General features: G+C 45.8%; 1 protein-coding gene across 1 annotated transcript in view; it reads left to right on the top strand.

Moving 5' to 3' along the window:
• The first annotated feature begins 3,209 nt into the window (after nt 1-3,209).
• The window catches only part of PDE8A (phosphodiesterase 8A), a 206,053-nt gene continuing 182,043 nt past the window's right edge, over nt 3,210-27,219 (top strand). Inside the window, exon 1 of the mRNA XM_044980092.1 lies at nt 3,210-4,813. Coding sequence (XP_044836027.1) covers nt 4,553-4,813 — 261 coding nt within the window. The 5' untranslated portion in view covers nt 3,210-4,552. The remainder of the gene's footprint in view (nt 4,814-27,219) is intronic.

The raw sequence follows: 27,219 nt of genomic DNA, 5'->3' as shown, positions 1-27,219 counted from the left end.
TAAAACTGTCTAGCATTTGTACTGTCACAATTCACACATTGGTACCAGATTAGTTGAACATCTGTGATCTTAAGAGAATTCTTAGAAGTTTGCATTACACTCAGATAACACTTCTTTTTTGTATTTAGTTACATCTATTATTTGATAAAGAGCATTTAAGCAGTTGACGTTGTCTATAACATAGAATAGTACAAACATCTAAAGTTACTGCAACATTTTAAAATATGCTTAAATGCATGACGTTGGTGCTCTTGCATTCATTGCCTACTTCATAGAGCCCTCCCACCACTAACAGATGTTCGCAGACAGAAGCTAACATTAAGATAAAGTTAAGGCTGAAAGTATATATTGTAAATATAGTCTAGTTAAAGGTATAAAACATTACAGGGATGTTGTAATTATCCCCAAACCAAGCATTACAAATCCAAGAAATTCAGAATTAAGGTTAAAAGAAATCCAAACATTTCAGGGGTATGGAAATTCATAGTTAAGGCATCCAAACAAGCTCAACTCTGCTCTATAGTGATGCCATGTGATGATTATACAATTATGATTAGTGCATACTAGTATCTAGGTTCTAGATTAGATTATTGTTCTTTAAAGATGCTATTCCTCTTCTCCCCCCGCCAATTCATTACCACTACAAGGCAGGGAAGGAGTGGAAGGGGCAGAGGGAAGCAAGTTGTGGTGGTCCTCAGAGGAAGTCTTGGGGGAAGAGAGCTCTTAGGAAGACAAATGCTATAGAAATGGAAGAACTGGGATAGAGAGTTTAGTCCCTGAGTTAACACCTATGCTTTAAGGGCTCCTTGTGTGCTCCTGACTCAGCTCCCGTGGCAGTGCTGTATTTGGTGTGCAGTGGAGCCTTTCAAATACTGATGCCCAAGAGAGCTTGTGGCCATAAAACCTTTGAGGAGCAGTGACAGTCAATTGAGCTAAGCAATGTAACAATGAGAACTCTTGACATGAGTCCATCTTCAGGCACTGACTCATTATAACCAATAGAACTGAAACATGCAAATTAGCTGTAGAGTTAAAGTGTAGATTGAGTTATTTCTACTGTCACCAGGGCTTCAGTTCGGTCAAGTCAATGACCTAAGCTACTGGCCCTCTCCTTGATCATAGTTACTAGTTACAATAGTCATTAACATGAGCTTTATTTTAAGGTAATTTTTTCAAATGTACCCTGTGCATGAGACTTCAGTGAGTTAATTATCTGGAAAGTTTGAAGAGTCTTAGTTCCTTACTGAGATTATTCAAGACATAAAAAGATATGACACGGTGCTACATTTCAAAAGGACCCATTTTTAAACTAACAACTAGCTTTAAATTCTCAGAAAATTCTGTATGCAGCATAAGTGCTGCAATTTGGGGAAGGATATGTCGTATTCTTCATACACAATATGGAGGCGGAATCCCTTCAAGTACAAAACCTCAACTTACCCACACTCCATAATGAAGGGAGCAGACCTGGGCCAGGTCTCGCTTATTTGGCAGATTAGTTTAAAGAATCCCCCCCGTTGCTACTTAAGGATTTTAGTGTGTTTTAATGAGACCTCTGAAATCTCAATTAACAAACAAAACTGTTTTTAAATCAAGGACTCTCAGCTTGACAAAATAAAACTGCACATTAGAGCAGGTGCAGAGAATAATGTATATAACAGAGCAGCTTCTGTAGGGGTGGTGGTGTGTTCACCACAATGCTCCTTGTGATTTACCTAGCACAGGGGTCGGCAACCTCTACCCTGGCGGTCTGGACCAGTTTGTTTACCTACCACCTCCGCAGGTTCGGCCGATCGCTGTTCCCACTGGCTGTGTTTCGCTGATCCAGGCCAATGGGAGCTGCTGGAAGCAGCATGGGCCGAGGGATGTACTGGGCGTGGCTTCCCGCTGCCCCCATTGGCCCGGAGCAGCGAACCGCCAGTGGGAGCTGCGATGGACAGTGGTTTTCAATCTGTGAGCCACGGACCCCAGAGGGGACACGGACTATGTCTAAGATTTCCAAAGCGGTCCATGCCATCATTTGAAAATGTTTAAGGGTCTGCAAATGAAAAAAGGTTGAAAAGCCCTGCCTTAGGTTAGGATCGTGAACCAAACAACCCCCCATTTGGGGTAGGTGAGTATCATCACCACCCCCACTTTACAGATGAGGAGATTGAGGCTCAGCTCGGTGACGCCTGGGGATGGGCAGACAGATGCAAATCTGGAAATGGAGCCAGTCCCAGGGCCGCCCAGAGGATTCCGGGGGCCCGGGATCTTCGGCAGTGGGGGGCCCTTCCGTTCCGGGACCCGCCGCCGAAGTGCCCCGAAGACCCGCGGCGGGGGCCCCCCCGCTGCCCAATTACCGCCGAAGCGGGACCCACTGCCGAAGTGCAGCCCGGTCTTCGGCGGTAATTCGGCGGAGGGGGGCTCCCGCCGCGGGTCTTTGGGGCACTTCGGTGGCGGGTCCCGGAACGGAAGGGCCCCCCGCTGCCGAATTACCGCCGAAGACCGAGCTGAACTTCGGCGGCGGGTCCCGCTCCGTCTTCGGCGGTAATTCGCCAGCGGGGGGTCCTTCCGCCCCGGAGAGGAAGGACCCTCCGCCGGCGAAGACCGGGAGCGAAGAAGCTCCTGGGCCCGGCCCCGCAAGAGTTTTCTGGGGCCCCCCGGAGCGAGTGAAGGACCCCGCTCCAGGGGCTCCGAAAAACTCTGGTTGGGGCCCCTGTGGGGCTCGGGGCCTGGGGCAAATTGCCCCTCTTGCCCCCACCCTCTGGGCGGCCCTGGCCAATCCTAGCTCCCAGCCACCACAGGTGCTGCAACCAATGGGCCAATGCCAGGGCCAGTATGGTGGGCTCCCCTTACTTTAGCCCTCAAAGGGGCTCGCGCCAGGTGGCGCCCCAGCTTCCCCGTGGAGACACCCCTGCTCGGTGCACTGGCGCTGGCGTGCAGAGCCGGGGGCCAGCCCCGAGCGCGCTGCGTGCGCTAGTGGGACCAGCCCGCGGTGGGTGCGCAGGGGCCCGGCGGCGACGGGAGCAGTTTGAAATTCGCTCCCTCGCGCGGGGCCGCCTGGCTCCGGCCGGGCCGCCGCAGATTGGCCCTCGCCGGCTCATTTGCATTGACGCCAATAAAGGCTGGAGGTCACCGCTGGCGGGTGCTTGTATTGGCTCCGTCGCGCCGCCGCCGCTGTCAAACACCGGGGCAGAATTGCAAGGGGAAGCCTCGCAAGCGGGCAGCTTTGGAGCGCAGGGGGGCAGGCAAGGCGGGTTGGGGGGAGTTTGCTGCTGAGAAGCATCAATAAGACCAGCATCCACAGGCACGGAGCAAGGAAAGGAGACGCCGCGGAGAGGCATCCCTCCTGCCCAGCCTCAGCTGCAGGGAGAGCGAATGCCTGGGAATTAAACCGCTCGCCATTTTAATGCATGCCGCGGAGATGGGACGCTAGGATAATTTTTTTTCTAATGTGTGTGCAACGTTTTGCATCTTTTCTGTGACCACAAAACATGGAGGAGGCCCTTTGATGCCTCCGCCAGCTGAGCCGGCTCCTCCTCTGGATCTCAGCAGCCCCCCTCCGAGTTATGCAGTATTTTTGTTAGGGTTGCTCTTATGGTTGCCCACCCCCCCCCCTTCCCCGAGTCAACCTCTGAGCTTGCTTCCCCCGTGCCTCCCACCCAGCCGCCCCTTGCCAGGCTGGTGCAGTGCAGCCGGGAGCGCTGGCTGGCTCGCCCCGCGGCATGGAGTGTTCTGCTGGCTAGAAGAACCCCCCTGTTCCCGAAGGGGGGACTCTGCCTTCCGAAGCCCTTGCCGAGAGGAGGCTAGCCCGTGAATGTCAATAGCCAGCCTGCGCGGCGGCGGCGGGGCCGGAGGAGGACGGAGAGGAACATGAATCGGACGGGAGCGTGATCGAGGAACACCCTCTAGCTCGGGAGAGGAGGGGGGGTTTGATTCCCCCCCCTCCAAAAAAAAAAAAGGCTCAAGGCAACGAACAGGATCGGGTCTTGATCTCGGTGAGCGGGATAAATCGACACGCAGCGCCCGGTGAGGGCTGTGGGAGACAAGGTGTGTGGGGGGAGACCTCCCCCCCCGGCCCCCAGGGTTAATTTGTAACACGTTGCAAACCCCAGTGGAAAATATTCGGTTCCGTGGGCTAGTGCGGAGAGGGAAATGGTCCAATGTTCAGGGCGCTGAGCGCTTAGTCCGAGGAGACGCTGGTGTGGCTGCCTCCCCCCCCGTCCCTTTGCCCGGGCTGACCGAAAATCCTACCGCGATTTGGAGATGGCTTCATTTGCAAGAGAGAACCGGTGAAAGCATGAACTCGGCCAGCTCCTGAACCCCCTCCCCGCCCCGCTGCTGATCTTGCGCGCCGCGGATCCCGGTTTCCTGGAGGAGGAAGAGAACACACGTTCCTGGGGGTGTAGAAAGGACCGATGACAATGCTCCCGAGCGTAGCGGAGAAGCAGGAAGGAGATTCAACCTGTTAAAAAACAAACAAAACAGTTATAATAATAATCAAAGGGACAAGACCCACTGGAAGGAGGGGAAATTTTTTTTAGAAATAGTCCCAAAGTGGTCACAAAGCATGGGCTGTGCTCCAAGCATCCACATCTCTGACAGCAGGGTGGTTTATCACAGTAGCAAAGAGTCTGAGGAGTCCAATTCCCCTCACCAGACCAACACAACCATGTCTCAGCAACAGCAAGGCAACTCTGTCCCGGGATTATTCATTAAATCCTCCAACACATCCACTTATAAGGTGAGGACTAATTCCTCTAAGAAAGACAAGAGGGAGAACAGCCAGAGCATGGAGCCAGACACCCAGACCAGCAGATCCAGCTTGAAGGTAAAAAAAGTGCTAGACATATAAGCACTATTTCTCTCAGAACAGGAGTTGGCTCCAGTGATTTGACCCAAGGAGGCTATCTGAGTGCGAAAGCTGATTGTGGGAAAGCTTTAATAGCAGTTAGTCAGTTTATAAACTAATCAGTCTCATGAAACTACTTTGTCGATGTTCCCAAACCTGTTTCTTCATTCCATGGGAAGAGTTTTTGGTGTAGTGGAAAAGGAGAGCTGTTTAAATGTCATTGTCAATCATTAGATCAAGGCAAGCAGATAGGCCCTCTGCATTCAGCAGCAGAGATTTCTATGGTGGGACAAGGCTTGTGTGAGCCTGCACTGCAACTAACATGTATTTACATCTGTTATTGACTTATCAAATATTGCTATTTGTGCTTGCCTTTTGGGGCGCAAAATACCAATGCCATATAGAACTATCTGGTAAATGGGCCGGTCACTTTAAACCCTTTCTTCCCATCAGAAAGCTGGAACAGGAATTTTTGGATAGGGTTCTGATTTACATTAACCACTTGTTGACTTTGCTTGCTTTTCTAGACAAGCTATTTTGTAGAGTATTAGTGTGTGTATATGTACATATAGCATAATCCCAGTGTGCCTCACAGAAAGGCACATACTGAAAGAATTTGTGATTTTTAAAATAAGTTAGGAGCACTGAAGAATTGCATTTATATTTACTTTCTGTGAGTGGCCTATATTTGTTAAGTTAATAATATAGTTTTTGTGGTTGAGTGTTTTCTCAGTTTTTTGAAGCATTCTGCATTTTGTAGAAATAAATAAGTACAAATGAAAAGACAAGTTATGGATGCACAGGAGCTATTATATAACATGGCTGATCCCTGGCTTACCGTGATATCTGTTAAGAGATACACATGCTGTAAATATAAGACATAGGTATGACCTACAGAAAGGAACTAACAAAGGGTCACAACATTTTGCAGCTTACAATACCTCTAATCATTTGTACAGTTTTCTGAACCTTTTGCAATCTGTATTAAGAACGTGTCTACGTTATTGATTGTGAACGACAACAAATTGTTTCTGTGGTGTGGGTGATTCTCTTAAATTACTTGCCCCCAAATATAACAATGTCACTTCATAGAGTTGAAAAAATGTGGGATGCAAGAAGAAACTATGTAGGTAATAGGATGAATAACTAGAGCAATTATTTGCCAGATTAATATTTGTATTTGTGTTCTAAATAAGACACAAGAAACTGAGCTATAAGACTGCATACACACCAAGGTATGCTGATGGAATCATGGAAACTACAATAAAGAAATACAGGTTATTTATGTTGTCATCAGATCTCTGAGATTTGTTTGGGTAGCTTTTATTTATTTTTTCTGATTTTCAAGTATATCCTTGAAGGATCTCACAGCATTTTAAACAAGAAAATCATATAACATTCGCGTGTAAAGATGCCTTAGTCTTCTATGTGTTTACTCTGTTAAATAATATATATTTTCAGAGAATCCAGGGAAGAAGAAAACAGTTTATTTATTTTTTTATTTTCAGGATGCTTGCTTGTTAGTGGGACAGGGACATCAGAGGTAACTCAGCTAGACATGCAGTTGATCTTAGTTCACGTTCATACTCTAATCTTGCCGGTAATTGTCTAGGTTTTTTTCACAAAAAGTCGTATTTCATAGCTGTGATGGTAGGTTCCCGCTGACAACACTGCTGCAAAATGATTGTTTTTCCTTAATGGGAGTGGGGTTTTTGCAAGATCAATGTAATACTAAATGTGATTTCACCTCTCCACCTCCTGGCTTTCTTGTTTAAAATCCTGTGCTATCCTTCAGATATGTAAAACAGCATAGAACTGTACTTTCTCTGCTGTTATTATTAGCCTGTATATTGTTATCACATTTACTATCCTTACTATGTTAGTTTACAACTATGTTGTCACTGAAATTGTGTTGTGTATAAAACTGAATTGTACTATTGGTGTGTCACCCACTCTCAGTGATACAGTAAAGTTCTTTTACAAAGAAATGGAGCACAGGAAAATTGAGACTAAGGGGCCCAGTCCTGCTTCCATTGAAGCCAGTGGGAGGTTGGGAGCAGGATTTGATGCAAGGTCATACAATGATACAACTTTGAAGTTAGTAGGACTCTGGTCCGAGGAGGAACTGTGGAAATGAGCTTGGTACCACAAATCATTAAACATTTGCAAAGGGCTGAGAACCTTCTCTGAAGTGCTTGGATACCTTCAGTGGCACTCAGCACTGTGCAGAACATGGTCAGCACCTCATGAGGTTGAGCCAATGATTATCATGTGATACAGTAGTTGGAACACCTCTGATTTGTGTGTATAGCACAGTTACCTGCCTGAGTGACATTTTTTCTCTGTCTCTCAGCAATATTCACACCTGGGCCAAACTCTCCTCTGTTACATATGGAAGTCAGGAAAGCCACAGTTACACATAAGAACAAAATTTGGCCCACTGTGTGTGCATCACCTGTTTTCACTAGCGTTTGTAGAAACGTTTCCTTGGACCAATATGTTAGTTATAATACGTAAGATTTTCAAGTAAAAAAGCACCATACAAAAAACCAACCAAATCCAAGATGTAAAAGAAGACTCTCTCGTTCTCTCTCTCCTGCTAGCTGATCCTGAGATTTATTCTGTATCTATTTTAGAGTGTTGTCCGATACCCATTATGATCGGATGGCAGGGAATCACTAAATGTAAAATATCTTCCCACTGTATTTTATGACTCCCATCATCCATGAAATATGTCTACAAAGATTAACATTTCTTTCTTAAGAAGGAAAAAAATCAAACCTTTTCCAAAGTAATCTTGCAGAAGAGTTTGTGTAGTGTATGTAGGCATACACGTATGTAGCAATATCTATATCTGGCATAAATGGCTGTGGTGATATCCATGTAACAAGCCAAGAAATCATATCATAAATAGCATTTGGTGTCCCCATTAATCAGTTCTCCCATGAGATGTTCTAACACTACTAATCTCTGAGCCGCTTCAAATGTGTCACATCTTCAAAAAATGAACCTGCCACAAAAATGTTTCCTTTTTGCCCCCCAAATATAGAATTTTCAATCCAAACTTACATTGGTCTTTGGGCAGGCTCTGCCATATTTAGCCCTGGAACAGTGACAAGTTTAAGGTCTGATTATCACACAACCCATCCAAACTAGCAAATGGAGCTTTATCGAATACTGATAAAGCACAGATTCCCAGGCTACCAATGGGACAGCACTTGCTTTTAGCCCCAAAAGGTCCCAAGATCTTGGACTTTAAGGCTCTGATACTTGTATGTATATTTTAAATGTACCAACTATATTTTTTTCTCTCCCTCAGAACTTTATATAATTGGACTCACGGTACTAAAATACCTGGCTTTACAGAAAGGAGGATTTTTAAAAAATCCATATGTTTTAAAAAAAAAAAACCCTGTCTAAAACATTAATATATTTGCTTAGTTAAAAATGTGGCATAAGCAGAGCAAATGTTGATATGGTGTAAATGTTTAATTGGCACTTGTGTAGAATGACTTGCATAGCTTGCTCATGGCATTGCTCTTTGTGAGCAATATGCTGTCCCAACATCATGTCAATGAACCCTTGTACTTCACCATGCTCTCATGCATTCACTCTGTATTTCATGCCACAGTTAATTTACTTGTGTAATATTTTCTTTTTCTTGTATGGCCCTTGACAAGGTGTATTTTCAACGATATACACACACCAAGGGGTGTGTTTGGGGAGTGGGCAGTAAACCAAAGGCTCTGATATTTTAAGGTAAAAGCAGGTCACGTTGTAAAAGGCTGTTTGATTTTATCTGCTGGTTGGGGACCAGCAGATGAAATCCAAGGCTTTAGAAACAGTAAGCATTCTTAGTTCAAAACCTGTTGAACTGTCCTTTCCTGGGTAGTTAACCAAAATGAAATAACATCTATAATAGTCTATAAATTAATGGCTCTGTAATACTACAATGTACACTGACTTTCTCATTTAATCAGATATAATCTGTACGTATTTAATCACACATGATGGAGACTACCATGCTCTCCTGCCCTGCTTGGGCTGGGCATTCCCTACCCTGGGAACACATGGTGGGCTCTCCCTCTCTTTGAAACTCCCACATGTAGTGTCCTCACTCCCACTGAGGCCATCCAACTCTCTTCTGATTCCTCTCTGCTCCTTCCAAAGCCAGTTCTCAATCATTCCCATGACAACCCTCCTCACCGTCATTTCCCTCCCACTTCCACTGACATCAGCCCTCCTGTATAGAGATCCTTGCTCCCACTGAGATGATCCTTCCCACGCTGAGACACTCTAACCTTTCTCGCTCCCTGCAGCTGCCAGACTCCCAGGCTGCCTTTTGATTCTGTTGTTGCAAAGGACAAACCCTTTCTTTGCCCGTGGACTGTAGATTCCCTTTGAGTTGATATGAAGCAAACTTAAATAACTAGGCCTTTGATGCGTTGAGAGGTATGTTCAATTTTACTTCAGCCTTGCATGCTGAAATCAAAGTGTTTCTTTAGATCGCTATGATTTGATTTGATTTTGGTTTGAATAGAAGGTAGAAGTGAATCAATTCAAAGAGCAGTCCTGAGGCCACTCACAATGTATAAATTGCTCTGCTGGGAGCATATCATGAGCTTTTTTTTTTTTTTTTTAAATCATTCAGACTAGCCAATGGAACTACTACTCCCAATCCTTGCATAGGTCTCAGTCCTGCTCTTGCTGAAGTCAGTAGGAGTTTGACATAGAATAGGAACATACAAGAATTGCATCTCTGAACTTCAGTGCAGCTTCTTGTGTGGCGGAGGCAAGCTGGATTTGGCCTCGAATGTTTGGAGTGGATAATGTTAACTCCATAATGATTCTTTTCAGCTTATACCTTACTGACAGAAGTGAAACACTCTTTTCTCTCTGCCTTCTGCAGCCATGTCCCTCATCCTCTCTGGCTGGAACTTTCTGTGTCAGTCTCCTGCCAGTTTCAGGCTTTGTGGAAAGCTTCTTAGCTCTTTCTCTCCTTACACCTGTGTGTGTTGATGTGGAAAGTCTTGAAAATAAATATTTATTTCCATTCTCTTTGCAGTATGTCATTTTGCTTAACACACTGTGCCTGTTGTTATCTTAAAATCTTAGTTAACAGAGGGATGTGTAAACATATTTGGATAAATCCACAGTAAGAAACATCCTCGTGATATAATACACTTGCTCACACTGTTTTTTAACCTTGCCCCAAACCCCAAATTCATCAGAAAGTTAATTATATAGTATCTTTCCCTCTCTCTCCCTCCCTCGCTCCCCAGTATTGGATGGTATGAAATTACAGTTCAAGGCACCGGTCTCCTTAGTATTTAAGGTGTCAACAGTTCAGTTTTTAAAATGTGAAGTGATAACACAAGTAGTAAATAATGATCATTGCTGTGAAACAGTCCTACCAGATGTAGATTCTTGCTCCTGGATCATGTTCAATGACAACACTATTGCACACTCTAAATAAGAAAAAGCTTATAAACAGTATGACTATGAAGGGCATATTGTTTCCAGCTTTTTATGTAACCAAATATTTTTTTTAAATGTCGCTCATAGCTCATTTGAAGCTATTCTATTTAGAAACCATTTTGCTTCCATATGTTGCTTATGTTTTTAATATCCATTCTTCTTGTTCAAGTAATTATCCATATTCAGAAACAAAGTCAGAACCTTACAGCATTACTGACTGCAATTTTTATGATATTCCGAACAGGAGTATAATAATAATACTTTACACTTCTAAAGTATTGTGCAGCTGGGGGCAGGGAGGAGAAGGGGCCGTTTCTTCAGTGCTAAGGACTATTTGCCTGAGTAAGGACTCTATAATTGGCCCCATTAACAACAATAAGTAAGTCCCTGGATCCTGCACTTTTCGGAAATAAACATGATGACTAGAGAAACATAAAGCCCTTATTTGCATCCAAAGAATAATGGAAGAAACCTAAAGCAAATATGATAGATGAGCAGATTGATTTCTAAACAGAATTATTTCATAGAAATTTTTCATAAGGCATCAGTCTGTATGTCCCTCTCACCCCATCCCACCTTTTTTGAAGGTGATCTAGTACTATGTACTTAATAGAGTCAAATTGCAAACATATTTGCTAAATATCGGTGGAGTTAAAAGGTTGATAGTAAAGTTTAGAAGAGTGTTCATTAAATGTGATTGCTTGTTATCTGTCCAACTTCGAATTTTCTGTATGAATTGCATTCAGTGCTTTATAGGCCAGATTCATCCATAACTTTAATGGAGTTTGACCGGGGATTAATTTGCCTCTATGACCTTCTGTATGTAACTCTCTCTGGTGTAAAATAATTAGATATCATGGTTTAACCATAACTGAAACTGGTGAGGGTGACAAGATGCATACTGAACTTGAAAGGCTGTGATTTTTTTTTTTCCATAAAGGCACCCAAAGAGGTTATACACCCAAATCCCCTTGACTTTCAGTGATATTTGGGCACCTAACTTCCTTAGGATCCTTTTGAAAATGCCCGCCTGAAAGCACAGTAAATTATGTTGATAGGGTCATTACAGTAGGGGATGAAATTAAACAGTGAAGTCTCTGATGTCTGCATTCTTCCAGCTCATCCCCTTCTGCTGTGGGCTGAACTGTTGACCCTGAATCAAACTCCCAGGCCCTTTTCTCCTCTTCCTTGTAAAATCTGTAAATATGTCACTTAACATTCCATAAAAGTTTAGTGTTTTATAAACCAGTAGTTGCAGCTTCCACATGTATGTATGCCTTTCTGGAGAAAGGAAGAGTGTTAGAAAGTGACTTTTTTAATTCATTGAAATTACATCATGCTCATTATTCTCCCATTTCAGTGTGGTTTACAAATTAATTTGAAATTCTTCTTTTTAAATAATGTTTTTAACATTGTCTGTCTGTGTATTGGTACCTTTTCAACATCTAAAAACTGACAATGTGATGAGCTGCCCTTAACAAAGCAAAATATTTTGGAACACATTTTTGTAGGATTATCAAGATTTAAAGGCAGCATTTGGGATAAAATGATGTTGCCAATTTAAAAAACAACAGAACCCCTGATCTTCCATGTGTGGACCCAAGGGATGCACTGGAAGATCTCAGTGTTGGACTGGGCCCAGAGGAAATATTAATTTGTTTTAGTTAATTACATTGTGGCCAATTTTTGTTTATTAGCTGCTACATCTTAAAGACCCTTTGTGGAGTTTTAGCTACTCAGCTCCTATTGGGCCTGATCCTGTTCCCACCAAAGCCAATGAGAGTTCTGTAACTGACGTCAATAGGGTCAGGCCCATTAATTTTAATGGCTGTCATTAGACCCTGAATTTGGATTTTGGTTTCTTGTGTACATGTGAGAAAGTTGAACTGCAAAAGATTCTTGTCCCCTAAATTGGATTTGTGCCCTTTTTTCATGTGTGAGAATTTGCTTGGTTTGTTCTTTAGAAATATCAGGAAGCTTTCTTTTCCCCTACTTTTATTGAAGGCGCTCCTGGGTGTCTTGGAGCATGGCTTGTTTAAGCTCATATTTTAGTGGAAGGGGGTAGAGGTACTGAATCTATAACACAGATTTTTTTTTCTTCAAAATGTCACTGATTGAAATTAAATGGGTGTTAACAAAAATAAATGAAGTTATTTTTTAAACACTCTGAGTAAAAATCTTTTCCCCATTCAGTTACTCAACTTTCACTTTCAGCTGTTGAGGGCCTATTTTTGCTTTTGCAGGTCACCTTTATTGCTGCAGGACCTGATAGTTGGAAGTGCTAAGCATTTCCTGTTAGCTGCAGAGCATTCTCCACTCCTGTTCACATAGTGGGAGCTGAGGACCAAAGCAGTGTTAATATTAGCTCTTGCATGATGAGCTTGGTTATAGGGTCCTCACACTGCCCCAGCACATGGGGCAAAAAATCTTAGGGTAGTGTGGCAGCATATAAGTTAATAAACCTCCTGGTCCTAGGACCTATCTGGGGGGTAGGATAGCTCAGTGGTTTGAGCCCTGGCCTGCTAAACCCAGGGTTGTGAGTTCAATCCTTGAGGGGGCCACTTAGGGATCTGGGGCAAAATCAGTATTTGGGCCTACTATTGAAGGCAGGGGGCTGGACTAGATGACCTTTCAGGGTCCCTTCCAGTTCTGTGAGATAGGTATGTCTCCATATATTATAAGTGTAAACTTCAAAGTTTATGGAGGTATGGGGAACAGTCCACAAGCCCACACCCTGCCTAGGTGCTCCTCTTCCCATGTGTACATGTGCATCAGAGGCAGCTTAATTTGACCCTTAAAAATTAGGGTGACACATTTTTGCTGACTTAATAGCAATCATCCAGTTGTTCAGATGTGTTTTCATTCCTGTATGAATTTATCAGTTTTACATTTCAAGTAAGTTTTTTGTTTTATTGGTATTTTGAGCTATATATAAATTGATAACTTTAAGCTGCTTTGATTTAAGTTGAGTTTTATTGTCTGTTCTTTGGTTAATAAGGAGGGGAATTTACTCTTTTAGTACAAACAAAATAATTATCACTTTCATTTTAAAGTTTCCTGGAAAACTTGCATTTTATGTACTTGGAAAGTTCAAATATTTTTCTTTATACATTAAACATTTTATAAAGTGGAATGAACCGATTTCTGATGGGTGTGGGAGGAACAAGGCAGCCTTGAAATCACTTCATTGTTTGTTAGATTTCCCAGTTTCCTAAATAAATTTGTACAAAGAAAACACAGAATCACTGGGCAAATATAAAAGAATGACATCCTCTACTTCCCATTGTTTTTAACTTCGAGTTAGCAGTGACCTTTAACTCCCTACTGGGATGCAGTGGAAACTTTATGAGGCCCTATTTTACTTGCCACTAGAAGACAATGTATTTTTAATGTTGCATATTTGCCATAACTTTCTATCTTTAACTTTGGGCTGTATCATGCTTAATAAAATTCCATCAGAGAAATAGACTTAAAAAGGACATTGCAACATAAACCTAGTTTATAAGAATTTTATTTGGGAAAAGCTATGCTTATGCTTTGTTTTTAAAAAGCAAAACAAAAGAACTCCAATTTGCCTTGGATATCCTCCTTCCTATATTAAGAAGCAGATATGGTAGTTGCCTCATCATTGAGAACACTTGTACCAAATACCAGATACTCTCCTTTTCTGACACTTCTCAGCAGTAGCACAGAGTTTACAAATGTATTGCTTTAGTTTCAAGTTTCTAAATCAGGGGTGGGCAAACTTTTGGGCCACATCTGGGTATGGAAATTGTATTGGGGTTGGGGTGCAGGAGGGGGTGCGGGCTCTGGGGTGGGGCCAGAAATGAGGAGTTCACGGTACGGGAGGGGGTACCAGGCTGGGGCAGGGAGTTGGGGTGCGGTCGGGGGGGGAGATGAGGTCTCTGGGGTGCAGGCTCTGCGGTGGGGCTGGGGATTAGGGATTTGGGGTATGGGAGGGTGCTCCAGGTTGGGACCAAGCGGTTCGGAGAGTGGGAGAGGGCTCAGGACTGTGGCAGGGGGTTGGGACATGGCGGGGGTGAGGGCTCTGGCTTGGGGTGCAGGCTCTGGGGTGGGACCAGAAATGAGGAGTTCAGGGTGTGTGTGGGGGGTCCAGGATGATGTATGGGGTTAGGGTGCGATGGGAGAGTTGGGGGCTCTGGGGTGGGGCGGGGGATGAGGGGTTTGGGGGTGCTAGAGGGTTCTCTGGGCTGGGATCGCAGGGTTCGGAGGGCAAGAGCAAGAGGGGAATCAGGGCTGGGGCAGGGGGTTGGGGCACAGGAGGGACTCAGGGGTGTAGGCTCCGGGCGGCTCTTACCTTAAGCAGCTCCCAGAAGCAGTAGCATGTTCCCTCCCCAGCTCCTATGCAGAGGTGTGGCCAGGCAGCTCTGCGCGCTTCCCCGTCCGCATGTGCTGTCCCTGCAGCTCCCATTGGCCACAGTTCCCAGCCAATGGGAGCTGTGGGGGCAGTGCGTGGAGCCCCCCGGCTTTCTGTAAACATAGGAGCTGGAGGTGGGACATGGCGCTGCTTCCAGGAGCTGCGCGGAGCTGTGCAGAGCAGCCCCGGTTCCTGGCTGGAGCACCGGAGCGGGACAAGCCCCAGACCCCCCTCCCCAGTGGGAGCTCGAGGGCCAGATTAAATCACTTGGCAAGCCAAATGTGGCCTGCGGGCCGTAGTTTGCCCACCCCTGTTCCAAATGCATAGTATAACATGCTTTATATATATATAATATGCATTCCCCTCAGGAACTTTGAGTTTGTATTCGTGTGTGTCTTTTTTTTTTTTTTCTAGACAACTGTCCATCTAAGCTTGTATGCAGTTTCCTTTCAGTATTTCTTTTGGACTTTTTTCCTCCCCAAAAAGTTGTGTTAGGCTGAGGACCATCACCCATGATACTTTGGTAACTTGAAGCAGAAATAACTTCCCTTTTACACTACCACAGTTTAACTGGCTGATAAAATTGCCCTTTTTCAAAAACAAGAAGTTCACCATAAATGAGCACAGTACTTAGAATAAACATGAGGGCCCAATTCTGCACTCACTGAAGTCCATCAAAGGTCTACCACTCACTTCTGTGATAGCAGCAGATTGGACCTGGGTTCTGAACAATGCCTGTTTATTTATTTGACTTTGCAAAACAAATAATACTTTTAAAATACTGAAGAGTTTTGTTACTGGACCACGTTCTCTCTGTAGCTACAATCCCACTGTCTACAGTAGAAGCCCATGGAAATCAGTGAGCTGTCTGGGTGGAGCCGAGGGCTGAACTTGGCCTGCTGTGTTTATATTTTGATGTTATATATGTTGTAGGAATTATATGTTAATAATAGTGCAAAATGCTACATTTGTGTACTTAAGATTGATAAAGATGAATTTGAAGACAAAATATTATATTATCAGTACAGGAGGAATAGAATTGTGGGGGAAGTGTAGTTTCTTACTATTATATTATGCTAGCAGAGGTATTCATCTGAGCAGTGGGTATATAAGAATGGATACATTGTTGTGACTTCAGGTCATAGGTTACATCCAAGAATTTATTGCAAATCCAGAGAAAATTGCCTTTCAAAGGCAAACTGTTAATTCCTAATAGACTAAAGGAATTTTACTTCTGGATGTTCAGATAGTCATAATCCTCAAGCTATACCTGTTTTTATTATTTGTCAAACAGTGTGTTACATTGCCCAGTGGTTTGTGATCATGTAAAAGACCATATTGTAACTCTCTCATTGTGGGGAGGCAGCATAATCTAGTTTACAGAATACAGGGTTAATATCAGGAGAGCTGGGTTTTGTTCCTGGTTCTGCCATTGACCTGCTGTGTCACCTTGGACAAGTCACTACATTGCTCTACTCATTGCTTAATATTAATTGTGGCTGTAAATACAGGATAAGGGCATTAATCTGTTTAGGAACTGAGGAAATGCCTGGCTGGATCAGACCCAGGGTCCACCTAGTCCAGTATTGTGTCCCCATGTTGGCCAGTACCACCTGCTTTATAGGAAAGTGCAAGAAATTGTATAGGTTAAAGGTTTGTTATTCCTTAATGTGGGCATATCAATTTAATTTTTCTTTATCACAGAGTTGAATGTAACATTGTCTAACAATTTTGGCATATAATATCATTTTATTAATAAAGCTCTATCCCTGTCAAGACACGGTGGGGTGCTGAATAGATATATGCAATACAAGAATAAAACAACACAGAATGGAATTTTTTTAGTGGAGGAATTATTTACAAATAGTTGTGTTATTTCTTGCAGTAATATCTACTGCTGGGGGAGGCGTGAGGATGAGTATATGACCCCAGTTCTGCAAACACTCTTGGCAGTGGCCAAGAATAACCTGTGATAGTTTTTAAAAGAAAATTAGTGGAACAAATTTGCTATCCTAGAAATCAGTTTACAGTTTAAAGAGGATCTTTAGGACCCAAAGGGCTAGACACTTACTTTATGTATAAGAAATATATACTATATATAAAGAAGCTGAGGGTAATGCTGACAGTCAGGGAGTCAAAAAAAAATAATAATTGGTGAACCTGTGAATGAAGACCAGAGGTCGGCAACCTTTGGCATGTGGCTCACCAGGGTAAGCACCCTGGCGGGCCGGGCCGGTTTGTTTACCTGCTGCGTCCATGGGTTCAGCCAATCGTGGTTCCCGCTGGCCGCGGTTCGCCATCCCAGGCCAATGGGGGCGGTGGGAAACGGTGCGGGCCGAGGGATGTGCTCGCTGCCACTTCCCGCTGCCCCCATTGGCCTGGAGCAGCAAACCACAGCCAGTGGGAGCCACGATCGGCCGAACCTGTGGACCTGACAGGTAAACAAACCGGCCCGGCCCGCCAGGGTGCTTACCCTGGTGAGCCGCGTGCCAAAGGTTGCCGACCCCTGATGTAGACTTTGCAAATGCAAATTGCTGCTTTTAAAATGCTGCTGTTGATTGCCCATATGTCTCTTTGGGTCCAAGACAAACTGGAAATGCGTAAAATAGAGTAAGTCGCTTTCATCTTACAGTGTCTGGGCCTAGTCTTGCTCCCACGTAAGTAATTTTCAAAACTCCCATTGGCTTCAGCGGTGCAGCATCAGGCCCCACTGAAGTCGATGAGAATTTTGTAAGTAACTATGTATGAACTTGGATCCTGCTATCTACTTCTTATGACTCTCTAACTTTTAATTTAATTAGCGCATTTCCCCCCTCCCTCAAGCCCCCGGTTTTCACACAATCTCATTTTCTCTGTGGAAATGATACTCTTTCTGCAGAGTTGCAGATAATAGGCGGCCCTGCTTATCTAGCCTCCTTAGTTTTGTTATCGTACTTCTTCACCCTCCAGCTGTACTATATAAATGATGAGACTATTCCTTGCCACTTTATGCTGTGAAACTGAAACCTGTCACTAAAACAGTCCGGTCAAATTCAGTGCTAATCAGTGGTGCAAGGAATGTGAATCACAGGACCCAACCCCGTAGGATCAGTCCTGCATTTCTCCCCCACTTCCTGATGAATCATTAGCATTTGGCCTTCGTCAAAGAATGGAACACTTTATTTTGGAGAGGCTATTTACTTTTTTATGAGCGATTTTCATTTTCATAAATATCACGGTTTGTTACAGCTTTTTGAAACCAGTGTATGTGTGCTAATGAATGCTAAAGGATTAGCTTGTTGGGAACTGAGCTTTCAGTTCATAAGCCGAAAAAGAGTGTGCTGCAGCCTTCTCACAGTATACTGCTGCTGGTCTTGGCATTGACCAGCAAGGACCAGCTTCTCCAGGGATAAGCAGAGATTTAGTTTTTATGGACCTTGTTAATAATAATAAAAAAGAAAGAACGAACTTTTAAAAACTGGCGGAGTGTCAAGAGAACATCACATTCTCCATGCAGAAGAAGTTTCAAATGACTTTTGGCATTAACTGAAGCTCTCTCTCTGTTTTGAAGTTGTCACATCCCTCTCACACCTGGCTTGGGTGGGAGAGGAAGGGCAGTGACTGCTCCTAAGGGCAGTCATGAGCTACAGCATATTCTGTAGCTAGCAAATATAAAATAGGCTTTTTCGTTTTAAAAGGGTTTGTGTTTTTTTGGTGTTGGTTCATAAGGCTAAATGTTTATGTATTGGCTCACGGTTTTTACTGAGCACCATAAATCTGCTATCACGGTTCATGTTTAGAATATTTGAAAGAAATGGGTTTTTTTTAAACCTTTGCTCTATAAAAGCACAAAATCTAGATGTTACAGGCTGAAAGCTGAAGGGAGGAAGCATTGTCTAGTGGTTAGAATAAGGTATGAGGAAGTATGGAAGGCTTGAGTCCTAATTCTGGATTTGCCACTCACTGGATTTGCAGTCACATGACGCCACTTTTTCAAAGGAGCTCAGGGCCAGACTTTCGAGTACTCATGATTGAGGCCAGACTAGCAGCACCCACTGTGACACCTACAGCTGGATGATCAAAAAAGCTCAACACCCCATGTGCTGATATCTGGCCATGTATTTCAGAGACTGGTATGGAACATACACTTTTCAGAATCTGGCCCTGATCTGTGAGCCGTTGGAAGAGCTAGCTTTGGCACAAGACTGAGAAGGTGTTGTGGGGAGTGGAATCTTTGTACGCTTCCCTATCCTAGGCCAGCCAAATGACCGTTTAACCCTGGCTGGAGGTTAGGGGAGCCTGAAGGCTTGTCTTAATTTGGTCTTAGCTGTTATGACTTCTAGGAGCTGTTGCAAGGTTCTGTCCCCACCCCTTTAGGGTCATGGTACACTTCCAGCTGGCTGCTATGCCTCACTGGAGTTCTGGGGCACAGTCCCTTGTGCTCAGGTGATGAAGTTCATTTCACCCGCATAAAGCCTGAGGCAATAGGTAAAATTGCCTTGACCATGGAAAGAAAATCAACTATTACCACAACATGGGGCCAAGGCCTGGGATTGCAGTGCAGCTCTCTCCCTCATTTACTACTATTACAGCCTTTCAGCTGCTACTCCAGCCCATCAGTGCTGGAAGATAGGTAGATTCAATTCTCTGCTCCCCTTTCATAGAATATTAGGACTAATGGGTCAGTGTATAGGTGGATCTCTCCTCTGATCTACTGAACTGCTCCATCATTGCTCTCTAAGCCAACCGGTGTGGATCAAACATTGGAGACCAGTGCAGGGCTTAAGTGATGCAGAAGGGTCACATGCAGTTTGGTCCTGTGTTGACATAGGGAATGATTTTGCAGAGTAGTCTCTATTGCCCCCAGGCAAGGGAGACAGCAGGAAGATCTGCATAGCAGTGTACCCTCAGGCTTAACCTTTTCCTGGGCCCACCCATGCCCAAGTCCACCAGTGGTGTTGCTCCATTGCAGTCAGTTCCCTTTACACAGCAGAGTCACACTAGCTTTGCTGCAGGGCTCCGTTCTAGCCAGGAGAGAGTGGCCTTAATTTGTGCTAAAATGTTAAGAAACCTCCTCAAATCTCCCTTGACTGATATGGAGATGATGTCAATCAGTTGTTTTTGGAAGTCTGTGTGTTTAATGGTTGGGCCATGTGGCCTCTTGCTACCTCTCCATGACTGACTTGCAGAATTTGCTCAGGAAAGCCTGATGCTTTCAGGTTGTGATCCCTTAAAAATTCTTCCCCAGCTGGCTTACATTACAGCTGACAGGGTCTAAGAAGTACCCTCGAAGTAGCCATGTTAGGACTCACTGTGCCGGTGACATCCCTATCCGTACAAATGCATTAAGAAGTTATGGTCTGTTAATCAAATCTGACCAAAAAGGGAATACACGCCCTTCCAAAAGCAGAACAGCCTCTTTGGCTGCAAAGGTTCAGCCTGACTGGCTCAAGACCCAGTCTCTTTTTCCATTGCAAACAAACCGTGCCATGTACACATGTGAAATATTATCTGAAGATCCCCAAGTGTTTAACTACATTCATTTAGCCTTGCACCTCTTTGTATGAGGGTACGTCTACACTACAAGACTATTTCGAATCTACTTAATTCGAATTTGTGGAATCGACCTTATGAAGTCGAATTTGTGTATCCACACTAAATACACTAATTCGACTGTCTGAGTCCACAGTAACGGGGCCAGCGTCGACTTTGGAAGCGGTGCACTGTGGGAAGCTATCCCACAGTTCCCGCAGTCCCCGCTGCCCATTGGAATGCTGGGTAGAGCCCCCAATGCCTGCTGGGGGGAGAAATGTGTCGAGGGTGGTTTTGGGTAACTGTCATCATTCAACTGTCACTCCCGCCCTCTCTCCTTGAAAGCGCCGGCGGGAAATCTGTTCGCGCCCTTCTCTGGTCGGTTACAGCTCGGACGCCACAGCACTGCGAGCATGGAGCCCGCTGCGATCATCGCTGCACTTATGGCCGTTGTCAACTCCTCGCACCTCATCGTCCACCTCTTCCACAGTCAGCTGCTGAGAAATCGGGCGAGGAGGCTCCGTCAGCGCGGTGAGGACAGGAAGTCACAGAGTGGCGCAGACCTCTCACAAAGCAGGGTACGCCGCGCAGTGGAGATCATGGTGGCAATGGGTCAAGTTCATGGTGTGGAACGGCGATTCTGGGCCCGGGAAACAAGCACGGACTGGTGGGACCGCATAGTGCTGCAGGTCTGGGATGAATCACAGTGGCTGCGAAACTTCAGGATGCGTAAGGGCACTTTCCTTGAACTCTGTGACTTGCTGTCCCCTGCCCTGAAGCGCCAGGACACCCGGATGCGAGCAGCCCTGAGTGTGCAGAAGCGAGTGGCCATAGCCCTCTGGAAACTTGCAACGCCAGACAGCTACCGGTCAGTAGCGAACCACTTTGGCGTGGGCAAATCTACCGTAGGGCTTGCTGTGATTCAAGTAGCCCACGCAATCGTTGAGCAACTGCTCTCAAAGGTAGTGACCCTGGGAAACGTCCAGGTCGTCGGAGATGGCTTCGGCGCGATGGGATTCCCAAACTGCAGTGGGGCTATAGATGGGACTCACATCCCTATCCTGGGACCGGCCCACCAGGCCAGCAAGTACATTAACCGAAAGGGCTACTTTTCTATGGTGCTGCAAGCACTGGTGGACCATAGGGGACGTTTTACCAACATCTACGTCGGGTGGCCGGGCAAGGTTCATGACGCGCGTGTGTTCAGGAACTCTGGTCTGTTTAAACGCCTCCAGGCAGGTAGTTTCTTCCCGGACCACAAAATAACGGTTGGGGATGTGCAGATGCCTACAGTGATCCTCGGGGACCCAGCCTACCCGCTAATGCCCTGGCTCATGAAGCCCTATACAGGCGCCTTGGACAGTGAGAAGGAACTCTTCAACTACCGGCTGAGCAAGTGCAGAATGGTGGTGGAGTGTGCTTTCGGACGTCTCAAGGGGAGATGGCGGAGCTTACTGACTCGCTCGGACCTCAGCGAAAAAAATATCCCCGTTGTTATTGCTGCTTGCTGTGTGCTCCACAATCTCTGTGAGAGCAAGGGGGAGACCTTTATGGCGGGATGGGAGGTTGAGGCAAATCGCCTGGCTGCTGATTACGCTCAGCCAGACAGCCGTGCCGATAGAAGATCCCAGCGGGAAGCGCTGTGCATCCGGGAGGCTTTGAAAGCTAGGTTCCTCGGAGAGCAGGGTAACCTATGACTCTCCAGTTGATTTACAGAGAAGCTGAACCTGAGCCTGTTTCAGTGACTGTTGACTTCGATCTGCGGTTACGTACCCCGTTCTCCAGGTTTCCCCCCTTCCAACACACGTTTTAAAATAAATTTAATGGAACACTGATTATTAACAAAGTTTTCTTTAATTATGAATTCCTGTTCAAGGGTTGAAACATGGACGCAGACTGTGGTGGGTACGGTGTGCACTGATGTACAGACCGCTTCTACACTAGAGGAATGACAGGCTCCTGCTCCTACAGCGGTCTCTGGGGGGAGGACGGTTGCAGGTGGGTGTGCAGGAAGGGGTGGGTTTGCAGGAAGGGGTGAGGGGTGCCGTCTTTGGGACGGCGTTTGGATGCAGGCTCTGGGCTGGGGGTTGGGGCGTAGGAAGGGGTGAGGGGTGTGTGGGAAGGGTGAGTATGTGTCTGTGGATGAGGGCTCTTGCTGGGGCTCAGGGCATCGGAGAGGCTCGTGGCTAGGGTGGAAGGGCATGGTAAGGGCAGCCTGCCTTGCCATTTGTGGATTGCAGGCGCTAGGACCCTGGGGCAGCATACACCTCACAGACTGACCCGGGGCAGCATACACCTCACAGACTGACCCTGGTGCCTAGTGACTGCAGTCTGTGTGTGTCCTGCTGTTGATCCTGCCCCCAAGTCTGTACCCTGGTAATGGAGGCTGTCCTATGCAATTAAAAAACCCCTTCCCCCCCGTCACACAAAGTCTTCTGACAAGGAAAACGTGACGGAAACAGTGAATAACAACAAACTACTCTTAATACTCAACTACACAGTGGGGGGATGAAACTTGGATTTGGGACTGGGTGATCCAGGAAGGGAAGCACTTCTCAAAATTTATGGCATGAGAGCTGTTTGGTACATGAGCGCTCTGCTGGGGTGGAGTGACAGTTTTCACGGCCCCTAGCGCCCCTCCTTCTTGTGATTTTGGGTGAGGGGGGGACAGGACTTTGTGGCGGGGGAGGGCGGTTGCAGATACAGTTCAGGGGGGCTCTCTGCTCCTGCCTGCGGTCCTGCAGAACATCTACAAGGCGCCGGAGCGTGTCCGTTTGCTCCCTCATTAGCCCAAGCAGCGTTTGAGTCACCTGCTGGTCTTCCTGCCGCCACCTGTCCTCCCGTTTGCTGTGTGAGCGCTGGTGCTGACATAGGGTCTCCCTCCACTGTCTCTGCTCGGCCGCCTCGGCTCTGGAGCAGGCCATCAGTTCCGAGAACATGTCGTCCCTAGTCTTTTTCTTTCGCCGCCTAATCTGCGCCAGCCTCTGTGAGGGGGAAGCCGGGGCAGTTTGTGAAAGAGCCGCAGCTGTGTGATGGGAAAAAGGAAGTGATTTCCTTGAAAAGATACATGTTTGCGAACACTGAACACAGTCTAGTCAGTTTCTGTGAACAAGACCATACAGGGCACCTAGTCTCACGAGCTCTCAGGACAAGTTCGAGATTTCGGAATACGCTTTCATTGGCTGCGGTCGTGCACAGGAGATCGGACAAGCGGGGCGGTACAGCTGAATCCGTGTAGCAGCCAGGCCTGGTAAGCACTACACTATAGGCTGCTTAACAGTTAATGGATAGCTGTGCCCTCCCGCTGAAGGCAATCTGGAAAGCCTAAAGTCTGACCCTGTTCCAGCCCCTCGCGGCTGTGCCCGGGAAAGATCACTGTATGCTTTTCCTCTGCGGCCTCCAACACGTGGCTGTTAAACGAAGGTCATTGCTATGCAAAGTAAAAGTCAAGCATTCACAATAGTAACAGTACACTAATTGCCCTAATTAGATGCAGCAGTCGCCGAACGAGATTACCCTGAGGCGGGTCACTCGGAGAGAGAGAGAGAGGATGCTGCTAGAATCCCTGCACAGACCAGGACCGTATGCTGCCATGCTGGTGGAGGCAATGATTCCGCTGTACATTAGGATGGCCTGGCGCGGAAGAGTGTGCTTCCACGGAGCACCAAATAAGGCACCTCTCCCCAGGAACCTCCTGCGAAGACTTTTCGAGCTGCTCTACGAGAGCTTCGTGGGAGTGTCCCAGGAGGATTTCTGTTCCATCCCTATATGTGTGGACCTTCTTTTTATATAGTTTTATATGGAAAAGTTTTTATATAGTTTTTATATATTTTTTATTCCTGTTTTTTAAAAAATAAATGTTTCCATGTTTATAGCACTTACCGACTGATCCTTCCCCTGATTCTGAGTCCGGGTTAACGGCCGGGGAGGGTTGGTAGGGGATCTCTGTGAGGGTGATGAAGAGATCCTGGCTGTTGGGGAAAGCGGTATTGTAAGCGCTGTCGCCTGCGTCGTCCTCCACAAACCCTTCCTCATCTTCCCCATCGGCGAACATCGCCGAGGAACTGCCCGTCGACACTATGCCATCCTCAGAGTCCACGGACACTGGTGGGGCAGTGGTGGCAGACCCACCTAGAATGGCATGCAGTGCCTCGTAGAAGCGGCATGTCTGGGGCTGGGCTCCGGAGCGTCCGTTTGCCGCTCTGACTTTTTGGTAGCCTTGTCTCAGGTCCTTGATTTTCACGCGGCACTGCGTTGTATCCCAGCTGTATCCTCTGAGTGCCATGGCTTTGGAGACCTTCTCGTAGGTCTTTGCATTCCGTTTGTTGGAGCGCAGCTCCGAAAGCACAGACTCATCGCCCCACACAGCGATCAGATCCAGGACTTCCCGGTCTGTCCATGCTGGGGACCTCTTTCTATTCTGGGATTGCATGGACTCCTCTGCTGGAGAGCTCTGCATCGTTGCAGGTGCTGCTGAGCTCGCCCCGATGTCCAACCAGGACATCAGATTCAAAGTGCCCAGACAGGAAAAGGAATTCAAATTTTCCCGGGTCGTTTCCTATGTGGCTGGTCAGAGAATCCAAGCTTGGACTGCTGTCCAGAGCGTCAACAGAGTGGTGCACTGTGGGATAGCTCCCGGAGCTACTAAGTTCGATTTGCATCCACACATAGCCTAATTCGAGATAGCCATGTCGAATTTAGCGCTACTCCCCTCGTCGGGGTGGAGTACCGAATTCGAACTAAAGAACCCTCTAGGTCGAATTAAACGGCTTCCTGGTGTGGACAGTTGAGCGGTTAATTCGAATTAACACTGCTAAATTCGATTTAAAGTCCTAGTGTAGACCAGGCCTGAGTTCCAGCACCCTGCAAGGTAGCTCTGTATTATTACTCACGTTTTACAGAGGTGAAAACAGGCACAGAAGGCCCAATTCACCCCATCCCTCTTGGTTTTTTGCATTGGCTCTGCCAGCATAAAGGGGCCATAAAGTCAGCAGATCCAGCCCTCAGAAAGTCCCCAAAGTACGAGCTGCCTCCAGCAAGTCCAGAGCTAGTATAAAGTCGCTAAGCTATCCCACATGGGGCGTCTAGGGGGTATTCCCAGCCTATAAGGCGTGGCCAGAGCACCATGTCTGCTATTGTGGGCTGCTTCAACAGCTGCTAGGGGCTGTGGCAGCCTGGGTCAAGTTAGGGAAGCATTTGCACTGAGATCAGCCCTAGTGTAGGGATGAATTGGTCCCAGTGTTAAGGGTGTGCTTATTTTGGAGTTCTTAAACTCAGGTTCATTGATTACCGCAACTCAATTTGACTGTTGCAAGTACTTGTGTCCTGGAACAAATGTTTGTGGAGTGTCCAGTATAGCAAGTACAAATGTTTGCCAGTTAGCTTGAATTAGCCAACAATTACTTTTAGTTTAAAAAACCCATCCATATACCCTCAGGCTTTATCCAGTCTAAACTCTTAGGTGTGATGTTAGCACATGCTAGCTAATATGTACTAACGAACGGACATGTTTTAAAGTCCAGGCAAGGCACACGGTCTTTAACGTGCTAAAAATGTGGGGGAAAAGGGAGGCTAAGTAATTTGCACTCTGTCGTACACGAGTGCTTGGCAGGGAGTGTAGGGCTGGGATGGTACGTTGCTGTTCTATCTGAAGCAGTTTTAAGGAGCATAGTTCCCCATCTTGCTCCATGAAGTCTTCTCTTTGCATCCGCTGTGTGTGATGCCTCAGAACACTTCTGCTTGGCTACTCTGTCTATGCCCCCGTTTGGCCCCAAGTTTATAGGTTTCTAAGAAAGTTCCCTAGGCAGGATCCCCAATCTCTCTCCAGATTAGTTGGATCATTCTGGAGGTCCATATATTTCATGAGGCCTTCACAATATTGATTATTTTCAAATGCACTTGCTACTTAACCATTGAATAACAGAGAAGAAGTATGAGGCCACCAGACATGTCGGAATATCCAGCAAGATTTCATAAGACACATTGTCAGCCAGTGCTATCTTTCATTGCACGGGCATTTAATTTCTGAGTTCATAGATACACAGTGCGCTCTGCTATGTGCCAGCTAGCAGATTTGTTCATGAAATAAAGCTGTGCATGTCCCGAGCCCACTTCTTTGCACAAAATTATCAAACAATGACTTAACTAACTTTGGCTTAATTAAGTTGACAAGTTTCACAGCTGATTTGAACAGTTCATTAATTGTGGGCTGCAGCTTCTTTGCTGCCAAGGCCTCACAATGCAATATAGCAAATCCACTAATGGGCAGGTGCAATTTCCACCTTTGGGCTTTGTGAGATCAGGATTATTGCTTTTCATTACTGAAGTCCTGTCGCTATTGAAACCTAAATATTTCCTCCAGCTTAGTTCTCCTTCTCTCCATCACAGATCTTGAAAATATCTTGGTCTTTAACTCAGTGAGAATTTCTTTGCCTTTGGAAAGTCAGTGGATTTTTCCAGCTGTGGAGAAATGTACACACCACTTCACAGATTAAGGATGTGGCCATATGTTGCTAAATCAAAGGGGGTGTTTGAAAGATCTGATGACAATGGCTGAGCTAACTGCAAGCACGATTTTATTGACTGTGGCTTCTGCCGTTGATATGGAGTCCACTGTGTGGGTGTATGCATGGCTTTTTTTCCAATTTTAATGATCCTACAAGTGCACTTTCTCGTTATTCAGGTTTTTTAAAGATACAACATAGTCTAGTTCCTTTTATTCCCCTTATAAATGAATTAATCCTTTTTTTAGTCTTCCTACCCTTCTCCAGTTTATCAACTTGTTTCTGAAACGTATCCGTCTTACCCTCGTCTCCTTTTATGCTCCTGTATGTTGGTCCGTTCGCCCTCCCCCCATTTTATTCTCTATGGTGCAAATTAAGCCTTGACAACTGTTGGTACCAGTCCCACAGAAGTCAGTAGGAGCTGCGCTCACTTACGCTAGGGCTGTATTTGGCTCTATGGTTCTAAAAGGCTTGATGAAATAGCCAATACTTCAAAAGAAGCACGAGACTTTTGC

This window comes from Mauremys mutica, chromosome 11, assembly GCF_020497125.1.
Source record: "Mauremys mutica isolate MM-2020 ecotype Southern chromosome 11, ASM2049712v1, whole genome shotgun sequence".
In the NCBI taxonomy this organism is placed as follows: Eukaryota; Metazoa; Chordata; order Testudines; family Geoemydidae; genus Mauremys; species Mauremys mutica.
This window is presented reverse-complemented; position numbering and strand designations above follow the sequence as displayed.